This window comes from Mobula hypostoma, chromosome 8 (genome assembly GCF_963921235.1).
Source record: "Mobula hypostoma chromosome 8, sMobHyp1.1, whole genome shotgun sequence".
Lineage (NCBI taxonomy): Eukaryota > Metazoa > Chordata > Chondrichthyes > Myliobatiformes > Myliobatidae > Mobula > Mobula hypostoma.
The window spans coordinates 63362252-63383315 of record NC_086104.1 but is presented as its reverse complement, the minus strand read 5'-3'; the positions used below and the strand labels follow the sequence as shown (position 1 = coordinate 63383315).

The 21064-nt window shown below is 41.0% G+C and overlaps 1 protein-coding gene across 1 annotated transcript in view; it reads left to right on the top strand.

Moving 5' to 3' along the window:
* Positions 1-728: 728 nt before the first annotated feature.
* Positions 729-21064, top strand: part of LOC134351147 (uncharacterized) — an 88261-nt gene continuing 67925 nt past the window's right edge. The window contains exons 1-2 of the mRNA XM_063057262.1: positions 729-792; positions 1464-1540. Of these exons, the coding sequence (XP_062913332.1) occupies position 792; positions 1464-1540 (78 nt within the window). The 5' untranslated portion in view covers positions 729-791. The remainder of the gene's footprint in view (positions 793-1463; positions 1541-21064) is intronic.

The window sequence follows — 21064 nt, the reverse complement described above, 5'->3', positions numbered from 1 at the left end:
TGATACCAATTGAGTGGTAAACTTTGGCCAGGCTACCAAGAAGCATAATAGCAGAGATCTGTTTTACTGTAAAATGAAGTGTAACCAATAGTTTTATTTCCTAGAATCCACATTAATTAAAATTATATATTTTTCTGTAAGTTTTTTTTACATAAATTTGGCACATATGGTTATCTTCTCCAATACCTGAGCACAACGCAGGGGCGTTAAGTCAGAACGGCAATAGTTCATATCTCTTCTTGGTTTGTTAAATTTAGACCAGTCCAGATTTCTTGAACATAGAGCTTGGAGAAAGTAGTTTGTGTATACTGTTGGGTTCAGCTTGGATAATGTTAGGTGTACCTCATCAGAGAGCAGGGGTCCGAGGATCGTGTGATGGATAAGTGTGGTCATTCACTGAAGTGGCTGAGGTGACTGCCTCCATGTTCTGGGGCATCAGACTACCAGTGAAGTAGGTTACCACAATGAAGAAAATGCAAGAATGAATATACTGTATTATTTTTAAATGTAGATCGAAAAATTACACTGCGCATTTAGAGGTTTCCGGTGAGTTTCAGAACACGTCAAAATGCTGGATCACTGATCAATGAAAGCTGTGCTTTGAGCCAATGTTAGCTGTGTTCTAACCTATTCTTCAATCTCCCTTTGTTCAGATTCTGCAACTCCAGGACCAACTAGTCAAGAATGGGATTTTGAGAAATAAAGACGATTATGAGGATTTCTGGCAACTGCTAAAGCAAAATTCTCGCTGTTCACAGTTTGAAACAAAACTTCAGGATGTAAAGTTGAAAAGTATAGTTATTTAATATTTTGAAGTGAATAAGTAATACAGGTCATTCAGGGTTTCTTCCTTCTAATTGAGAATATATATCAAGATCACCACTGTCATGAGGCTATACCAGCTGAACCAGGTCTTGGCTCAAGTGCTCTACTTGAACTTGAGCTGAAACACTCCTTCCATATCCTAAATGTCCACTTCCACCTCTGGTCTGCCTCCTCTGACCTTCCATCCTTCTTAAGGTTCAACTCATTCACAGCCACTCTGACACCAAAACTACAATCGATCCTCTGCCCATAAGATCAATGTCTTGCTATTAAGACTCTTACCCCAGCCAGTTCCCCTTGCTTTGGAACCGCCTTCAGACATCTGATGTCCTTGTGTTTCTCCATTTTAAGCCAATTGCCAATCTCCAATTTTCATTGCTACATCTTTACCACCGTTACTTTGAAGTGCTAATATCTATTTCAAAATGTCTGCCTCTCAGCTCTCTTCTTTAAGATTCTCTTTTGGACTGAATAATCGATCATGTATTTTCTCTTTCCTGTGCTAAGATCTCCTCATATGGCTTGGTGCAAATATTGTCTGGTTATGTTCCCATGAAGCAATTTAAGACAATTTCTTATGCAAAAGATACAAGTTAACTGTCATCTGTTGCGATGTATTTCTTTTCTTTTGCTCATAGTGGAAAGTTCAGTACCTCGCCTTAAAGTCAGATGTACACAACATGTGGACAGATTAAAAATCAATCATCCCACAAAGGTAAGTAATTTATCTCCATGGAATTTCACCTGTTAAAATGACATATGTAATATAGCCTTCATAATGTGCGTTTGAGTGTCGCTGCTGTTATTTATAAATATTTTTAATTAATTGTATGGGTGTGGCAATACAGAATGACTCAGAGTTTGAAGTTCAGACATTTTGGATTTCTGTTCTTCTCACCTTGCTTGGCTGGAGTGTAATTCTACCATCATCCAAGTGGTTGCTATGTACACGTAAATCTCGACGATCCATTTTAGCAGGGTGTTTGCTGGGAGAGTGAATCACAGCTTGTCCCGTAACCTTTCATTGTTCACTTGCGCATTTACAGGCAGAAGCCATCTGCATGAATCGCTGGATATTGAATAAGGAATGGAAATTCCTGGAAAAATCAGAACCCCCCCCCAACCCCAAACTCCAGTGGATAATTATGAAAGCAGGAAGCCTGACTAAGTTATTTTCTTGCTGTATAGCAGTGAAGTGTATTCTTTCCGTCTCCGGCTTCTAGGAATGTGACAGCAACTGCAAAGATCATGGCACCTTATTGGACTACTAACCATATGAGCCCTGTATTTATTACTTCTTGCAAACATTGATGTTGGTCAGGAAAGGCTATCCTTTCAGATGCACAAATATTTACTATACAGTACATCATTATACTTCCTTATATTAGAAAATGTTCTGGTTTACACAGAAATATAAATGGATTTGCTAAAAGAAAATTTTCAAAATGTGCCAGTGATTCCAGCTCAGATATGTGGCAAACACTGAGGATGATACTAATTGATTGAATCAGGACACTGGGTTGCAGAATGAACAGACATTGCAGATGGAAGTTAATGCATAGAATTGTGAGCTGATGGATACTGATTGAAGGGATGAGGTCAGGCAGTACAGGGCATATTCTAAAGAATGAGCAAGAACAGGGGAACCTCAAGGTTGGTGTGAATAGATCTTTGAAAGTGGCAGAATGCATTGAGGGATACGTTAAGAAAGCATATGGGATCTCGTGCTATGTAAATAAAGGTATTGTGTACAAAAGCAGGGAGGCTATGCTGAACCTTTTTACAACTCTGGTTAGGGTACAAGCTGAGTATATACTTTAGGAAGGATATGAAGGTTCGTGAGAGAATGCATGGGAAGTTTACCTGGTTAGTTTCAAGGATGATAGTTTTTCAAATACAGGGTTAGACTGGAAAAACTGCTATTGCTCTCCTTGCAGCAAAGGAGGGTAGAGGAGTAAACAGGATTATGACAGGTTAGATAAGATATACAAAAGAAAAACTGTTCCCTTCAGCTGTTGGTGCAAGGATTAGGAAACACAGATTTAGGGTTTTGGACAAGTGATATGGGAGGATGTGAGAATGAACATTTTCACACAGTGAGCACTAATGACCTGCAATTCTGTGCCAGCAAGATATCGTTGCAAGACTTATTTGGATTGGTATATTATTTCTGGTACTGAAAACGTGTTGTCCTACAGCAGCAATATCGAGCCCTATGGCCTCTGAGGGAGGGGAAACTTTAAGACATCAGCTGAATGTAATTTGAAACTATTTCACGTAATCCTCATGCAAATATGAATTGTAGGTGCCTTTGTACAACGTTTACAGTTCCCCAAACATATGCTAGTTAGCTACGTACATTCGCTAGTGCTTCCATCTGGGAAACAATACCACCTTATATTCCATCTGGGTAACAATACCACCTTAAATTCTGTCTGGGTAGCCACAACACCTCATAAACAAGAGAAAATCTGCAGATGCTGGACGCAGTATCTCAGTGTTGCAACACTTCATATTCTGTCTGGCTAGCCTGATGGCAAGAATATTCTTTTTTCCTTCCAGTAAAATAAATTTTCCCTCCTCCCCTTGTCTCCTGTTCCCCACTCTGGCCTGTTACCTCTTCTCACCTGACCTTCCTCCTTCCCTTTCTCCCATAGTCCACTCTTCTCTTCAGATTCCTTCATCTCCAACCCTTTACCTTTGCCATCCACCTGCCTTCATCTATCACCTTCTAGCTATCTTTCTTCTCCGCCTGCCACCTTTTTCCAAGGGTGATCTTCCCCTTCCTTTCCAGTCCTGAAGAAGGATCCTGGTCAGAAACACTGGCTGTTTGTTCATTTCCTTGGATGGTGCCTGACTGCTGAGTTCCTCCAGCATTGTGTGTATGTTGCTCTACATAATAGTGCACTCTGTGCATGCTGGTGCCAGAGCAGACACCACTGAGAAAACAAAGAGGCCTTTGGTTTCATATTGCAAAATGGATGAATGAATGGCTTCAACCTAAATAAAGGAAGTTTTAAAGGAAAATAAAAGATGGTAATAACAGGGATTTCATGCTCTCTGTAAATCATTTTTGCAACGAATAAGAGATATTTTTAAGGGTCCATTATTGAATACAAAAGGATAGAATGTACAGTATATCTGCAGTAAATTGCAGATTGCTTTTTGCAGGCTAAAACTATTCTCAACCACCAGTACTGTATTTATTTTTCAAATATTATCTTTATTTTTAAAAATGCATGAATAAATTTTCAGTTTTCCAGGTTACACATTTTATCATCATTTCTTAAGAACTTGTAACCTTTTCTTCAATTGTTTCTGGTACTTATTTGGTGAGAAAAGCAAGTTGAGGAATGGCTGATAGAAGTTAAGACAACTCCAGGTTACTCTTAGCTTCGGTGCTCTTGTGTACAGGCCAGCAGCTGTGCCCTGGATGAAGAACTAGAGAGGGCTGGGCGCTTCACATAGCAGTGTGACTTAAACATCAGTCTTCCAACATGCTAGACGTGGCAATATTTCTTAACCCTGTTTGTCAGGAGATTGCTGAAGGCAGTTAAAGGTTTAATTTGCAGGGCACATTCTTTCTTTGGGTACTGCATCATCTGGAAGAAAATTAGTGAACATCTTGTGATAGTAGACTCATTTCTTCCATCATTCTTGTTTTTTTTCTGCATGCTATGTACTTGTTCTGGAACTTATTCTGAAACAGCATCTCTCTAAATGTAAATAATACTTAATAAATTGTTATATTCATAATTTTTCTATTAATAGAACAAAACTAGCAGATTTTTTTCTTTTTAATGTTTGATTTGCTCAGAAATGATGCATCTTTACTTAACCTCTTAAACCTATCTTGCTTTATGTGATTTCTACATTAACCTGATTTTTTCTTAATGTAATTATTTACGTATGTCTATATTTATAAGTTTCTCTTTTAAATTTAAGAGTGAAAAACTTTGTTTTCCTGTGATTCTCTTTGTATTGACTTTTTTCTGTAATTATTTAGTTAGGAATAATATTGTAATGAAATTAATCCAAATATTCATAGGACTGCAATATGAAGCAGTGATGATTGATGTGCAACAGATTCTGATCTGTAATGGGGAATATGACAAGGAAGAGTTAACTGGCTGACTCCATGATTAAATTTATAATCCACATATAACTTTGCACAACATAATTCAGAAAGATCTGTCTGGAAAATAAGCTTCCTGAATAATTTGAACAACCTTATAAATGAAGATTTTGATTATAACTTTTTTGTTAACGTACCTAAGGAGAGTTGAATTACATACTCCTTTTTAAGCAATGTCTTGGGACAAGGATAATCCGAGGTGATTAACGGGGTAAACCACAGACTGATTGTTATAGTTAGGACAGCAGACACTTGACAGAGTGAATGGGTAGTTTTGGATTTGATACATGCCCTCTGCTTCTATGTGTATCAGATTCAAGATTATCAGTGGACCTGAATGCCCCTTCTTCATTGTCCTGGGCCACCCATTCCCATGGTAGTGGGGATGTTGAACCTTTTCAAGGAGATTATGAGAGGGTCCTTGAACAGCAAGTCCATTGGTGCTATTCCCATGACCCAAAACTCTCATATTCTTCAGCTCAACAAACTCTTCGGTTTCTAGGGGGAATTAATGGAAGTGCCCAAGCAAGAGTCAGGTCTGTGGCTTAATTTGGCAAATGTGACAGATTAGAATGGAAAGAACTGAATAAAACTTTCTTGATTTTCTTGTGTGGTGGTGGTGCATAGCCATTTGAATTAGTGGAGCAATTTATCCAAATGGTTCTGACAGCAAAAAAACTTTAATATCAAAGTTCAAAGTATGCACACGTTATACAATCTTGAGATACGTCTATAAACGGGTAGCCTCGAAACTGACAATCCAAAATACCCTATATATATATAGTGCCTATAAAAAGTATTCACCCCGATTGCAAGTTTTCATATTTTATTGTTTTACAGCATTAAATCACAGTGGATTTAATTTGGCTTTTTTGACACCGATCAACAGAATAAGACTCCTGTGTGTCAAAGTGAAAACAAACCTCTATAAAGTGATTTAAATGAAGTACAAATATAAAACACAAAATAATTGATTTCCATCCCCTTTAATATGACACACCAGATCATCACTGGTGCAGCCAATTGGTTTTAGAAGTCACATAATTAATTAAATGGAGATCACTGTGGCAGTCAAGGTGTATCAATTGATTGTAGTAAAAATACACCCATTTTTGGAACCTACTGGTAGTCAGTATCCTGGCAAAAACTACACCACAAAGACAAAAGAACACTCCAAGCAACTCCGCGAAAATATTATTGAAAAGCACAAGTCAGGAGATGGATACTAGAAAATTTCCAAGTTACTGTGTATCCGTTGGAGTACAGTTAAGTCAATCATCAAGAAATGGAAAGAATATGGCAGAGTTGTAAATCTGCCTAGAGCAGGTCATCCTCAAAAACTGAGTGACCCTGAAGAAGGGGACTAGTGAGGGAGACCACCAAGATACCTATGACAATTCTGGAGAAATTACAAGCTTCAATGGCTGAGATGGGAGAGGCCGTGCATTCAACAATTGTGGCCTGGGTGCTACACCAGTCACAGCTTTATGGGAGAGTGGCAAAGAGAAAGCCACTGTTGAAAAAAGCTGACATGAAATCTTGGCTAGAGTTTCCCAGAAGGCACGTGGGAGAATCTGAAGTCAGCTGGAAGAAGGTTCTATGGTCTGATGAAACCAAAATTGAGCTTTTTGACCATCAGACTAAATGCTATTTGGCGTAAGAAAACACTGCACATAATCAGAAACACACCATCTGAACCATGCTGTGGAGACGCTTCATAGCAGCAGGCCCTGGAAGGCTCGTAAAGATGGAAGGTAAAATGGATGCAGCAAAACACAGGGAAATCCTGGAGGAAAACCTGATGCAGTCTGCAAGAGAACTGCAACTTGGGGAAGATTTGTTTTCCAGCAAGACAATAACACCAAGCATAAAGCTAAATATACACAGGAATGCCTTAAGAACAATAAAGTTAATGTGCTGTCATGGCCAAATCAGAGTACAGATCTCAATCCAATTGAAAATTTGTGGCTGGATTTGAAAAGGGCTGTTCTCTCACGATCCCCATGCAATCTGACAGAGCTGGAACAGTTTTGTACAGAAGAATGGGGGAAAAATTGCCGTGTCCAGATGTGCAAAGCTGATAGAGACCTATCCACACAGACTCAAGGCTGTAATTGCTGCCAAAGGTGCATCTACTAAATACTGAGGTACATCTACTAAGCTGATAGAGACCTAGCCACACAGACTCAAGGCTGAAATTGCTTCCAAAGGTGTAACTATTAAATAATGACTTGAGAGGTTGAGTAATTATGCAATCAATTATTTTGTGTTGAATAATTGTAATAAATTTAGACAAATTTCTATAAGTATTTATATAAACTTCTCAAAAGAGTCAAGTTAAATCCACTGTGATTCAATGTTGTAAAACAATAAAACATGAAAACTTCCAGGGGAAATACTTTTTATAGGCATTTTATATATATAAAGAAGACTGTCTAACACCCAATGTGCAAGAGAGTAAAAGTTGCGGATGCATTCTATGTTATCTGAAACTAAAGCCAAGTTACACAAGAGGCCAGGCACCATCTCCAGAGAGGGATGCAGAGCTAATAGGTATATGACATTCCATCAAACTTTTGTCTCTTTATTTCAGATTTCCACAGCCTACAATGTTTTGGTTTTATGTTACCCTTTATGTATGTGGACTCTGAGGTCCAAAGGTCTGTGGCATTCATTGTTTGAGCTCAGTTATTAAGCATGCCATTCTGACCTTTTTCTCAAACAGTGGAGTCTAGTTTGAAGGGGACATAAATTGAATTGTCACTCACCCCCTTGTAAAGGCAATGTTCTGCCTCATCCCCTGAGCACAGTAACAAAGGATCAGTGAACTCAGCCATGTTTGCCAATATAAACGCAGATTCCGGTTGGAAAACACAAGCAAGAGGCGGGTAATACAGGATCAGAGTATTCAAATGCATGTTTGTGGCATCAGAGGGATACTTGACATTTAAGCTTCCCATGCATTTTAGCTGCAGGCCTTCATCGCTCAGCTATCGACAAATGTGGTCAGCGTGTCCATGGAAATTGAAGTTATAGTACAGTACAGGAACAAACCCTTTGACCCATAATGTTGTGCCAAACCAATTAAAGTAGTTACCAAATAGCCATCCAAACTGATCTCTTCTGACTACACAATGTCCATATCCTTCAATTTTCCTTACATTCATGTGCCTATCTAAATGTCTCTTAAAAGTCCCTAATGTAGCTGCCTCTAAAACAGTGGAGTCCAGTTTGAAGGACTCAGGCAGCACATTCCAGAACCCCACCGCACTGTGTAAAAATTGTGCTTCTCACATCTCCTTTGAAATTACTCCCTCTCACTTTAAATGCATGCCCTTTGGTATTAGACATTTCAGCCCTGGGAAAAAGATACTCTCTATGCTACTCATAATCTTATAAACCTCTATCACATCTCCCCTCAGCCTCCGCTACTCCAGAGAAAACAACCCAAGTTTGTCCAACTTCCAGGCAGCATCCTGGTAAACCTCATCTGCACCCTCTCCAAAACCTCAACATCCTTCGCATAATAGGGTGACCAGAAATGTACGCAATACTTATATTAAGACAGTTTTGGAAAACCATTTGCAGGATTTTAGACCTTCAAGCTATGCAATCTCACAGCACAATTTAGCTGTCATCATGCATCCATGAAGTTAAGTAACTGAAGGCCACAGAAAACCCAGGAACAAGTTCATCCTGAGTAGGTTAGCCTTTTCGATGATTCACAGAGATAAAATGTAAAGGGGGGGCTCTCCTGATAACTTGATTGATCATATAATGGTTAGTCCAGGAAGGTGCTTAACAATATGCTAAATTCAGTTTCCTGCAGGATTTCACTGGGGATGTCCAGCACATTAGACAAAAAAAGGAAAAGAGATCTAGGAATTCTTAGTACTAACTCATGCTCAGGGTATGAGAATGGGATTGGGCTCATTTATGATGAGCCATATGGCCAAAATACTTGTAGCTGCCCGTGTTTCCAGTCTTGGGTTTGGTTTCAGAGACCAGAAGTATCACAGCAAAAACATTTAGGTGATTTTGGGAAAAGTAAAACTGCCTGATTATATTTTTCAAGAGATCACAACCAATGAATTACTTTCTGAGGTGCATTGTTGTTACACTGTTAAGTGCAGCAGTAATGCACTTAATTTACGTAATTTAACTGATGGCCAAATTGCAAAAAGAGAGGGAGATGAAGTATGGTGGGGAAAGAGAATTTGGGAGTCAGTGAAGACTATGCAGACCTTTGAACTGTTTAGAATGTTTTGTGAAGGAGCATGAAGATTTAAATTTCATGGGATTTTGTTGCTGCTGTGTATCTAGCTGTAAGAAATACATTTTAGATTCCACCTATTCTGGATAATTTGTCTCACCTTTGTTGCAGGCAAAGAGGGTGCTTGCTGATAGAGTATCTATCATTATCTTTGTCGTTAGTCCATATATACATCCTATCTTAAGATTTGTGATCCACCACCACCTTTAGAAGTTTGGTCGGACACAATTTGACCATTAAATCTCCTTTGAGTACTTTCAGCTGATTTTTGTAATTGTTTCCAATGCTGTGAAGATTACTGAGAATGTCACCAAACAGTGAGGAGGCCAGACAGGCCTTTCATCCGACCTCCTGCCTGAGGTAGGCCACATGGGCCTCTGTTTACTCCGTCTGTCCCAGGACAAACAGATTTCAGCTCATTCCTTGTCACTATCAATTTAACTCGAGTCAGAGAAATAGTTCACAGGTGCATGGTGGAAAGCAATAAGTAATTTTCTCTTTAGGAGAGGAAGAACAAAAGATAAAACAGTTCATCAATGTCCTAAAGATGTTAGAGCAAATCCTAAAAATAGTAATTTTATTAAAGCAGTCCATGGGGGAAGCTGTTGTCTGAGAATATCATTTCAATTAAAAAAAGTACTAGATCAGCTCAGTTTATGTTGTTCAACCTGGAAGTTTATAGAGCCGATCTTTGAGAAGTATATCAAGGGTCAAGTGTAGACATAGAGGGAAAGTCAGCTGGACAAGTTAGGAAGAGGAAGGGTCAAGAAAATAATAGCAATAGGGAAATTAATAGTTAGGGAATTTGAGGGAGCTTTTCTGTGAATCTCATATGTGATTTCAGAATGATGTGCTCAAGGTTCCAACATAAGAAATGATAAAATTCACTTTATTTGTCGCAAATATATCGAAACATGAAAAGATACAGTGAAATGCATTGTTTTGCTCTGACGACTAACACAGTCCAAGATGTGGTGGGGCAGCCCACAACTGTCACCACACTTCCAATGCCAACATCGCACACCCACAACTTACTAACCTGAACATTTCATCTTTGGAATGAAGGAGGAAACCAGAACATCTGGAAGGAAGCCATGTGGTCACGGGGACAACATACAAGCTTCTTACAAACAGCATCGGGAATTGAACCCGGATCCTGCTGCTGCTGTTATGCTAACATCTCTACTACCATGCCATGTAGATGGTGGTGGGCTGCTGCCTTGAATTGCTGCATTCCATGTCCCTGTGGGTATACCTCCAGTGCATTTGGGGAGAGAGGTCCATGAATTTGACTCATTGACCATGAAGGAATAACAATATATTTCAAGTCAGGATGGCAGATGACTTGGAGGCAACTTCCAGGTGGCGGCGCTCCCATGCTTTTGCTATCCTTGTCCTTCAAGCTAGTAGAGGTCAAGGCTTTGGAGGGTGATGTCTCTGTGAGTTGTTGCAATGTTTCCTTGTAAACCATACAGACTGCTGCAACTATCTGTTGGTGATGGACTGAGTGGACAACCCCGCCTCGGGGGCTGTTATTGTCTGTCAAGCTTTTTGAATGCTATTGAAGCTGCACTCATCCAAGTGAACGTACAATATTACTTTACACTCCTGTCTTAAGCCTTGTAGATGGCGGACAGGATTTGGGGAGTTAGGAGGTGAGTAATCCACTGGTGGATTGTAAGCCTCTTACATGCTCTTGTAGCCACATCGTATATATACTATTTGAGTTCAGTTTCTAGTCATTGGGACACCCCCAGCATATGGATAACTAGGGTATTTAATGTTGGTAAAAACAATCTTGCCAAAGTTCTACCAGCTTCAACTTTGTAACCAGAGAAGAGAATATATTAGATCTGGTTTATACCAACATTCGTGCAACCTACAAGGCTGCCCCTCACATTCACCTCAGATACTCAGGCCACATATTCAGTTTGCTAATCCCTGCATGCAGACCTCTGGTTAAACAAGTCAAAGCAGTTCACAAGGACATCAAGACCTGGCTAGAAGGTGCTACCTCAGCACTGCAGGACTGCTTCGAAAGCACGGACTGGAGTACATTCAGGGAGGCAGCTACCTATGATCATCATGTCAACGCTGGTGGTAAGATCGGTGACTGGTTAGGTGGGAAAGTGCATTGAAGACGTTACCGTGATTAAACAAGACACTGTCAGGGCAAACAGGAAACCATGGCTGACGGCAGACCATCGCGCATTGCTTAGGGATCAGGATGATTCTAAGGTCAGCAAGAGTTGCACTGTCCTGTGACAGCAGGAAGGCAAAGCATGAGTACTCACAGAAAATGCACAGACATCTTTGTGACACCAAGGACATGCAGCGCATGTGAGAAGCTATACAAGCATAACTGATTCCAAAAGCATCAACGACAGCACACCTCCCTCCCTGATAGGCTAAATGCCTTCTATGCACGATTTGACACATTGAGTGATGTGACTTCGAGGAAAACCCCCTCTCTTCCTGAGGAACAGGCACCCTGTCTGGCCAAAGCCAAGGTGAGGAGGACCCTAGCAAGGGTAAACCCATGCAAAGCTGCAGGGCTGGAGAACATACCTGATCAGATGCTGAGGGACAATGTGGCCCAGCAAAGAGAAGTCCTAACAGACATCTTTAATATCTCCCTGAAACAGTAATCTGTCCCTGCAGGCTTCAGGGCAGGCATCATCATTGTGGTGCCCAAGGGAGCCATGGTAACTGGCCTAAACAATTCCTGCCCAGTGGCACTGACTTCAACAATCAGTGCTCTGATGGCTGGTAATGAATCACATAAAATTCCATGTTACAGCTATATTGGATCCTTTCCACTTCACCTACCGCTCAAACCAGTCCACTGTTGATGTGATAGCCTCGGCCCTCCACTCCATCCTGTCCCACCCAGAAAATGATGCCTCAAACACCAGGATGTCATTCATCAACTTCAGCTCAGCGTTTCATATGATCATCCCTCAGAGGCTGGAGGGTAAACTGTCCTCATTGGGACTCAACACTTCTCTGTAACTGGATCTTGGACTTACTGACAGAAAGTCAGTCCGAATTGGCAGCAACGACTCAGGCTCCATCACACTGACAATAAACCTGAACTTGGTAAAGTCATTGAATGTCAGGATTGTAATGTATGGATCTATTTCTTTTAGAGCAATAACCTTGCCCCCCTCCCTCCCAGCACTATGTATTGATCTGTTGTCTGAGCATGTGCTGTTGTCTACACATGCATCCCAATCTCTCTCTCGCTCTCATTGCAGTGTGAATAGTCATTTCATGCGTACATGCTTTTATTCAATTGATATGTAGCTGTGCACAGACAGAACAAATTAGCAATGAGTACAAACCTACATTTGTAAGTATCAGAGAATATCACAATCTGCACCAACAATAACAGGACAAAACAGTGAGAGTTAAAAAGCACAAGAAAACTGAAAGATATGTGAGTAATTGTGAAAGACGCACTGCATTTAAAGAGAAAATAACATATTAATGCTTCATTCAGGAAAGTTGACAAATTTGATAGCACTAATGAAGGCTGGGAGTCGTATATTAAGAGGGTTGAGCTATATTTTAAAGCGAACAATGTGGAGGAGTGAAAGGAAGTCCCTACACTTCTTAGCTTAATGGGCTTAACAGCGTACAGTCTCTTACGCAACTTAGTAACCCCTGAAAAGCCAGCAAGCAAGACATTCAACAAAATTGTTGTAATTTTACAAAATCACTGGTAATAGCTGAGAGATTTAGAATTTACAAAAGGAACTAGTCAAAAGATGAAAGAATTTCTGAATACATTGCAGAACTGTGCAAATTTTCCCAGTACTGTGACTCAAAAGAGGCTACTATCCAAAAGAGACCTAACCTTAGAATGGGCATTGATCATTGCAATATCATTGGAGCCTGCAACAAAGGATGCAACAGAACTATAGAAAAAGAGGTTGGAATGTGAAATGCACAAAATGTCCCTGAATGGTGTAAAAAGCCAAAAATGTTATCAATGTGGCAAACCCTCCCATGACACAAATGATTGTTGATTCAAAGAAAAGGTCTGCAGAAGGACAAGGTCACGTAGAGAGAGTGTGCAAGGCAGATAAGAAGTACAACCAAGTGAAAAGTCTCAAACACAAAAGTAAACAAATGCATAAAGTTACCAAATGTAAAACAGAATCAGACAACATAGGGTCTGACAAAGGTGATCTGTCATGCCTAGAACTGCATAGTATAACTGAAGCAGATCACAAAATCATCTGGATTACAATAGATGCGTCTAGTGTAAAACTAAAAATGGAGCTGTATACAAGGTCAGCTTTGTCCATAATTCCAGAGGCTGACTACAACAGACTGTTTTCTAAGACATCATTAGGGAAGACCTCAGTGATGCTAAAAACCTACACAGGTGAAAAAGCGTCCCCCAAGGCAAACTAAAGGTAAATGAGACGTATGGAGGTCAAACACAACAATTAGAGTTTTATGCATTGAAAAGTGGAGGGCCAACACTTTTCGGATATGAATGGTTGAGAAGAATCCAACTAGACTAGCACTTAATCAAAGCTTTCAGTGTGACATCAACAGGTAACAGCAGCCCAAATGGTAGCACTAACCCGAGACTGGCACAGCTGCTTAATGCTAATGAGAAGGTGTTTGAGAGGGGATTGGTAAAATCAAAGGCACGAAGGCCAGAATTGAACTGGATGAAAAAGCAACACCAAGATACTATAAAGCACGTCCAGTGCCTTACACACTATGTCCTAAAGTGGATGCTGAACTGCAGAGCTTGGAGACATCTGGAATTCTCTCCAAGGCTGAACAGAGCAGTTGGGCCATGCCCATTGTCCCAGTGACCAAGAAAGGGAAGGCTGGAGCCATTCGCATATGCGGGGACCTCAAAGTGAGCATCAATCATACTGTGCAGTATGCTCGGCCACAAATAGAAGACATTTTTGCATCTTTGGCAGGCAGGGAGAGATTTTTAAAGATTGACTTGTCACAAGCCTATTTGAAAATGGAGATTGAGGAGTCAAGCAGGATGTTTTTCACAATAAACACTCACAAGTGACAGTATAATCCTTATGTCTTTGGTGTCACATCAGCTCCAGCAATTTGGCAAAGAGAAATGGACTAAGTGTTCCAAGATATCCCAGGAACACAATGTTACCTTGATGTCATCATCGTGACTGGCAAAAATGTTGAAGAGCACCTCCAGAACCTTGGTAAAGTGCTTACCAGGCTGAGAGAGTATGGTCTGTGCGCAAAGAGAAAAAAATGTGAGTTTTTCAAGAATTATGTCTCATATTGTGGACATGTCATTGTCAAGCATGGCTTACATAAGTCACGAGAGAAGATTGAAGCAGTGCTACAGTCACCCAAACCAGAAAGTGTGTCACAACTCGGGTCATACTTGTGCCTTGTAAACTACAACCACCGGTTTCTATCAAACATTGCTACAGTGCTGCACCCATTGAACGCACTGTTGTAGACAGGAACAAAGTGAGAATGATCAGAAAGATGTGAAAAAACATTCGAGGAAACAAACAGACTAGTGACGTCTAATGAACTGCTCACACATTATGGCCGGTCGCTGCCCATCAGACTGGCATATGATGTGTCCCCTTATGGCATTGGAGCTGTTTTGCCACATATTATGAAAGATGGATTTGAATGCCTGATTGTGTTTGCTTCAAAATCACTGATGAGCTCAGAATGCAACTATGAACAGATCATCTGGGAGCCCCTTAGTCTGGTATGGGGAATAAAGAAGTTCCATCACTACCTCTACGGACAAAAGTTTACATTGGTGACAGATCACCAGCTTCTTGTGTCCATTTTCAATCCCAGGAAGGGAATTCCAGTGATGACTGCTACCTGGTTACAGCATTGGGCATTATTCCTAGGAGCCCAGTCTTATGACATGAAGTTCAAGGGTACCAAACAACATAGCAACACTGATGGCTTGTCATATCTTCCAGTATTGGCAATTGAAGAAGAAACGTCTTCATACTGTGACCCAGCAGAAGTGTTCGACCCTGCATTAGTGGACAATTTACAAAGGGAAACAAGGAATGACCCGACATTGTCAAAAGTCTATGAAGTCACCATGCAAGGATGGCCAGCTCATGGTAATTCTATGTTTACAGAGTTCTCAGTGAAACAAGACCAATTGTCAGTACGTCAAAGAATGTGGATGTGTGATGTGTGGACCTTGTGTTGTGGTTCCCAATAAACTGCGCACTAGAGCATTAGAAAATCTGCATGAAGAGATTGGACAGGAAATCCCTAGCACATGATTACTGAGAAGATAAGTGGACACCCAATAGATTAGCTACAAGAACTGGACCATTGATGTACACAGTGGATGTTGGAGATCAGACATGGAGACGTCATGTGAACCAGCTACTGGATGCTCAACTGAAGAACACACCTGAGTCGATTGCATACAACAAGATGGACACATTACAGTCATTGGACTTGCCTCTCAGTGAGGATCATGTCACTGACAGCAACGTGACAACGGAAGCCGAGGACGTTGTCTTAGACAAGACATCTGCCAAACCTGATGCCACTCCATAAGAAACAGAGCACCACCCAAAAGAGTGAACCTTTAGAACTGTGAAGTTAGTTAGTTATGGACAAATTCATGAAGGCGGAGCTTAGAATAATGGTGCCTAATGGTGATTCCTTTGCTTGCATCTTTGGAAACAGCTCTATTTCCATCTTTAATATCTCGTTTTTTCCTTTTCAGGGTTCTTTTGAAGACCCTGACCTGGAGTTACACGCCGACTTCAGTTCTTTGCGGGAATGGGACCCGCTCCCGGGGCCTCATGACCGGCCGCTTTTGGATTTGCCAAGGACGTGGCCTGGAAGACTAGTGCACCTTCAGGGTGCCAGATTTCATTGGCTCTGAAGGCGGGTGGATTCGAAGTTGGTGCCGCTGTAGAAAACTGGTGTGTCATGGGAGTACACAGAAGATCAAAAGCAGCGTGCTGGCTGCTGACTGTTTGCCCAGAGACCCGAGATATTTGGGCACAGAGCTCAGAAAAAGCAATGCAACACACTTTTAACACCATAAGTCGGCGAGTTGTTCCTCTCTCGCTGTGAAACGGGGACACCTCTTTTTCCTTTATTGGGAGAGAGAGAGAGAGAAGGAGCCTGTGGTATGTAAAATTACCGGGTGAATGAGTAGTCTTTGGGTACTGCAAGTCTTTGTCTTTATTAATGCTTTGTTGCATGCTTGAGTGCTTGGTGGAGGGCGCAGATGCTTTGCTGCTGGTGCGAGGGAGGGGGAACTGGAAGGGGCTTTGGGGTTCTTACATTTAACTGTCATTCACTCTTTGGGACACTCCTCTGTTTTTGTGGACGTTTGCGAAGAAAAAGAATTTCAGGATGTATATTGTATACATTTCTCTGACATTCAATGTTCCTGTTGAAACCTATTGACTGTTATTGTGAAAGCATGTTTATTTGGAATATGGGTTTACCAAAGGACAATTGAATGTTTTGTACATATACAGTTTTATGTTGCATTGCATTAATCTAAAGGGGGAGGAAGTGTAATGTATGGATCTATTTCTTTTAGGGCAATGACCATCCTCCCCCTTAGCACTATGTATTGATCTGTTGTCTACACATGTGGTGTTGTCAGCACATGCACATTGTTTTCTCTCTCTCTCTCTCTCTCTCTCTCTCGCTGCAGTATGAATACACCAGTTAAAGCCATCTCCTGCATGCATGCTTTTATTTAATTGATATGTAGTTGTGCACAGGCACAGCAAGGAATTTCACTCGTTGGATATGGTCAATGCATGGTCCTTGTTGGTATGAACTGACCTTGCGATCATGTAGCCTAGGCCTGATTTTGTCCGGGATTTGCTACATTTGAATTTGGATTGCTTCATCATCTGAAGAATTGTAAAAGGTGCTGAACCTTGTGGGACCATCAGCAAACATCCGTACCTCTGACGTTATGACTGAAGGGATGTTATTGATGAAGCAGCTGAAGATGGTTGGGCCTTCTCATTACTCTGATGAACTCCTGCAGAGATGTCTTGTGGTTAAGATGATTGACCTCCAACCACCACAGCCATCTTCTTTTGTGCCAGGTATGGTCCAAACAGCAGGAGGAGGTGGGTGGGTTCCCCAGATTGGGTTTGACTCCAGTTTATCCAGGGCCCCATGCTGCCAAATTCGAGCAAATGCTGCCTTGATGTTAGATGCAGTCATTCTGTCTTCCTCTGTAGAGTTCAGCTCATTTGTCCATGTTTAAACCAAGGCTGCAATGAGGTTAGATGCTGAGTGACTGCTTTATGGTCTATCTTGATGCCAGTGGTCAGTAATGTAGGCAAAAGGAGCTCCTGAATGGTTATAATGGGAAACTAGAAAAATGGAAAAGGAGGACTTCAAAAGCAGTAAGAGAGAGGTGCTAAAAGGATAAATGTCTGGGCAGGCATCCAGGAAATAAGGCTCCAGGTGGAAGACGTACAGTAGTTATCATTGAGGTATCGCTGACAGGAGGGTTGGAATGACAGCTCAACAGTCCTGGTATCAGGATTTGCGGATGAGGTGCAGAGTTGGGGAGTGGTGTATAAACGTGAAGGGGTTGCAATGTTTTGTAAATAAAGTTATGAGAGACATAGCAAGATCATCAGAGGGGGCCATGTGAGTGGAACTGAAAAACAACAAAAAGGTGGTTCTTTCATATTCCTCCAGAAGATCAGAAGATAAAAAGTCATAACTGGAAATAGTGAATAGTCATTCTTCAAGGAGAAAATGTACTCACAAGTCTAGACATTCCTCGTTCTGGACATTGAGGAGTACAGAGTATCGGATAATGGGAGAATGAAGCTTTGGAAATCCAGAAGCCAACTACAGAAAGCCTATAGAAGTTTGCAAAGCAAAGGACTGGAATTAAGGGGGAAGATAAATAGCAAAGAATATGCATGAAAGATATAAACAAGTTAAGGACAAAGGTTATTTTCATAAATACATAGAGAGCAATGTGGGATTATTGTGAGTGACAAATAAGATAGCCTGTGGGTGAAACTGCAAGTAAACTCTAAACGGCTACTATAATTTTGTCCTGAATAAATACGAGATGATTTGATTGAGGAAAGCATGTGAAATATTAAGCATTATGTAAACAGAGTAGGTAAAAGTAGGTAAATTATCTGAGAGGAATATATATGCACTGGAATGCATATTCACAGACCCCTGTAGGAAGATAGAGAGGTAGCTTAGTAAGTAGGAAATAGAATAATTTTCCCATTGTCCAACGAACCAAAGCTCAAGCACTGGTTATTCCTCAGCCAGTGTTCAATACATGGGTCTGGTCACCAATTCCAGAAAGGTATGAAGGGTGCAGAGATGATATTAGGGTTTTTTTCCAGGGCTGGAGAATTTATGAGAAAAGCTCAGTGGACAGGGTTCTTTTTATTTTGGAAATCAGAAGCTGAGGGGAGACATTCTGAGATTGTGACAAATTAATACCTATGAAAGCTAACATTTAATTACCAGAATCTAGCTGGCAGTGTCTTTTGTTACACTTCTCAATAACTATCTAACTCTACCTACTGTGGTCACATATCATGTTAGGAAGTGTGTGTTACTGTTGCGGATATCTGTCTAGTTGGAATTAGAAAGGGGTAAAAAAAGAGGCAGGGATTGGAAAAGGTGCCAGTGACTTGTGCTGACAACTATTTTATTGGTGTGAATTCTCACTGCCTGAATGACAAACATGCCTGACTAGTGGCAGGACATTCTGTTTCAGCTCTGCAGCCCCGGCTGAGCAAATTCTCCTGGTATGTGCAAGGTGAACTGCAGATGGGAGCATGCAGCTAGTTTTAAGGTTTCAAATTCCCTTCAACATTTTTCTTCACTACTTCCTCCATTGCTCACCTTTTGCTGGAGTGTGGGGAGAGTGGGTGCGAGGGGTAGGGATGGAGGGGTGTGATTTATAGTCAGCTATGCTTCAACAATAGAAAGCCAAAAGGAGAGTGTAGTATAGCACACTGGTGATGTGCTGGGTACACACTAATTCCCAAAGGGAGCCAGCGGGGTTTTTTTTTAGCAAGAATATTTGATAACGATGGCAAAGTAAGGTGAACAGGCTCCAGAAAAAGAAATAATCAGAGGTTGATCTTTGAACACACTGTAGAGAAACTCAGTACTAGGTAGACACATGCGTTCAAATGGGTCCGTCACCTGTCTGCCTGGTGAAGGACAGATTTTGTGGATGGCAGAGGGTTAGCTATGTAGCAAAGAGCCATATAAATATGAGAAGTGAAATTCTCTGCGAAATACATTCTGGGTTTGTATACTAAGAGTTCAGAATTAGAAGTGCACACCTTGTCCTGCTGAGCATAAACCTATTCTCTGTCAGGAAGGCTGAACTAAAGCTAGCACCAGAATTTAGACTCTTGGGGAAGTAACAGAGCCGGTAATCCTCACCGTCTACAGAGGGAACTAATGTTTCAGGCTGATGACCTCCCATCAACACTTCTACTCCGGGGTTACTGTTTCATCCATTTTTTTAATGTATAAAAGACATAAAGTAATTGTTTGACTCTATGCTCATGGTGCAGTTGATGAGTGGGAAGCTCTTAGCTGGACTCCAAAAGTAAAACAGAATTTGAATTTAGAATGCACTTAGCAGCCAAAAGGTTCTTCTGAACTATAGCCAGTAATGTGATGTATAGGAGGCAGAGCACCCAGTATGGGGCACAGCTAGCTCCCACAATCAGCAGCATCAATCTGACAGTCATTCCGTTTCAGAAATGTTGAATGAGGGGTAAGTATTGGCAAGGACACTGTGAATGCTCACTTTTTCTTGTTCAGGTTTTGGCATCACATCTTTTACATTCACTGGGGAGATGGTGACTCAGGATAAGATCACACAGAAAAGGCAAAGGAGCATATGCAGTTAATTCAACTCAACCGTGGCGGCACTCTGCCACAGTAGGGCTCGGAAGCTCCAAGTCCAGGGACAGTGAGGGGAAAATAAAATCAGCTAGATTTTCTTGCATCTAGTTATTCCCTGTGTCCCTGTAGCAATTGCACTGGTAACAAAAGCAGAGCACAGCTCTGACAAAAAAAATATTGTCACTTGTGCACAAGAATTAGAACACATCTTTAGCTCACCGTGCAGACCAGAGGGAAGTGGCAGAAATGTATCGTTGCCTTTTTTCTCCCAATTTCCTAATTTAAATCTCTACTGATCCTTTTCCAGTTTAATCCAGTTTGGAGTTTATCTAAGAACAGGACTTTAAAGTTCTGAGGAGCTTGCTAATGATGTGATACTTCTCAGAGCAGTCTTTGAGCTATGCAGCTAACACCCAATAATACTGCTCACTCCATTGTGGACACACTTTGGCTGGTCAGTGCAAAATGTCTGCTGGAATAGAAGCTAAGTTCAAGGTAGTTGATAACATTTACTCACAGTTCAATGGGGCAGATAACACACGATTACAAACCTAGTGTTTACATATATGGGAAAAGTGATCTTTACATTATATCAATCAAGTGCATATTCAAAAAAAATGTCAAGTCAGTGCTCAGTAACTAAATACTTTTAATACTGAAGTTGTTTTATTTTTGCACAAAGGAAATCATGAGAAGGGGATTGGGAAAGAAAGTGCTGTGGTTGAAAGTTTTCGGCAAGTAGTGCAGCTGATAGATCTGCTACTTCACAGTCTCAGCCATTCTCACTGTGACAGTGTGGGTTGCCTCCCACACCCCAGAGACATGCTGCTTGGATTAATTAGTTGCAGTAAATTATCCCTAGAGTGCAGGTGAATTGTGGAATTTGGGACAGTTGATGGAATGTGGGGAAACAACATGGAAGT